This window comes from Cebus imitator, unplaced genomic scaffold (assembly GCF_001604975.1).
Source record: "Cebus imitator isolate Cc_AM_T3 unplaced genomic scaffold, Cebus_imitator-1.0 Scaffold54, whole genome shotgun sequence".
In the NCBI taxonomy this organism is placed as follows: domain Eukaryota; kingdom Metazoa; phylum Chordata; class Mammalia; order Primates; family Cebidae; genus Cebus; species Cebus imitator.
In genome coordinates this window covers 5,552,241-5,553,879 of record NW_016107369.1, presented here as the reverse complement: position 1 = coordinate 5,553,879, position 1,639 = coordinate 5,552,241, and the positions used below count along the sequence as shown (strand labels likewise).

The 1,639-nt window shown below is 47.2% G+C and overlaps 1 protein-coding gene across 1 annotated transcript in view; it reads left to right on the top strand.

Moving 5' to 3' along the window:
- The window catches only part of LOC108304375 (acyl-coenzyme A thioesterase 1-like), a 6,107-nt gene extending 5,633 nt beyond the window's left edge, over positions 1–474 (top strand). Inside the window, exon 2 of the mRNA XM_037738561.1 lies at positions 116–474. Coding sequence (XP_037594489.1) covers positions 116–360 — 245 coding nt within the window. The 3' untranslated portion in view covers positions 361–474. The remainder of the gene's footprint in view (positions 1–115) is intronic.
- The last annotated feature ends 1,165 nt before the right edge of the window (positions 475–1,639 follow it).

Here is a 1,639-nt window from a genome sequence, read left to right as displayed (position 1 = left end):
AAAGAAAAAAGAAAATAAGACATTTTGTTCTTTTTCTGCCAATCTCTCTACCCCCAATCTCCTTGGCTTCAAAAACTTGTTTTGAGAACCTAAAGCTCCTTGTGATGTTCTCTAGGCAAGGGGACCTTTCCCGGGATCATTGATCTATTTGGGAGTGGCGGTGGCCTTTGTGAATACAGGGCCAGCCTCCTGGCCGGACACGGTTTTGCTGTGCTTGCTCTGGCTTATTTCAGATTTGAAGACCTCCCCGAACATCTGAATGATATACACCTGGAGTACTTTGAAGAAGCCGTGGACTTTATGCTGCAGCATCCAAAGGTGGGTTCTGGTGATCACCTGAGTGTAGAAGAGAGCAGGTAGAGCTGATGGACAGCTGAACACTGGGAACTAGAAACATACCAGGAGATACCAAGTCTCCTTCAAAAGTTTTAGGATGGAAGCTGGGCATGGTGATGCACATCTGTAGTCCCAGCTACCTGGAAGGCTGAGGGTGGAGGGTTGCTTGACCTCAGGTGTTTAAGACCACCTGGGCAACACTTAGTGAGATCCCTGTCTCAAAAAACAATATTATACTAGGATTATTGTTTCTATTTTCTCCCATCTCTCTCTCTAATGCCTTAAGACTTGACTATTGGTTGGGCGCGGTGGTTCATGCCTGTAATCCCAGCACTTTGGGAGGCCAAGGTGGGCGGATAACAAGGTCAAGAGATTGAGACCATCCTGGCCAACATGGTAAAACACGTCTCTACTAAAAATACAAAAATTAGCCGGGCATGGTGGCACATGCCTGTGGTCCCAGCTTCTCGGGAGGCTGAGGCGGAAGAATCACTTGAACCCAGGAGGCGGAGGTTGCAGTGAGCCAAGATTGCGCCACGGCACTCCAGCCTGGCGACAGAGCAAGACTCCGTCTCAAAAAAAAAAAAATTGGTTTGGATCTACAAACAAAACAAACAAACAAACAAAAAAGACTTGACTATTTAGTTGTCTTTGTAATTGTGTACCAAAATTCAAAGAGCACAGGACTAAAAAGAATTCTGGCTCTGCGTCTACTGCAAAGTGGCCTTAGGATTCTGAAGAAGGAAGTTACTCTCTCTGGAGTTCAGTTTTCCTCCTCAATAAGATTAATGTAAATGCATATAGAGAAAATGACTATAAAGAGATATTTTTAAAGACAACTTGTTGGCCAGGCGCAGTGGCTCACGCCTATAATCCCAGCACTTTGGGAGGCCAAGGCGGGTAGATCACAAGGTCAGAAGATGGAGACCATCCTGGCCAACACGGTGAAACCCTGTCTGTACTAAAATACAAAAAACTAGCCAGGCATAATAGTGTCCACCTGTAGTCCCAGCTACTCAGGAGACTGAGGCAGGGGAATCACTTGAACCTGGGAGGCAGAGGTTGCAGTGAGCCAAAATCGTGCCACTGCACTCCAGCCTGGGTGAGACAGTGAGACAGCACAACTCCGCCTCAAAAAAGAAAAAAAGAAGACAACTAGAGACACTTGAATAAGAATGGTGTATTTGGCCGGGCGCGGTGGCTCAAGCCTGTAATCCCAGCACTTTGGGAGGCCGAGGCGGGTGGATCACGAGGTCAAGAGATCGAGACCATCCTGGTCAACACGGTGAAACCCCGTCTCTAC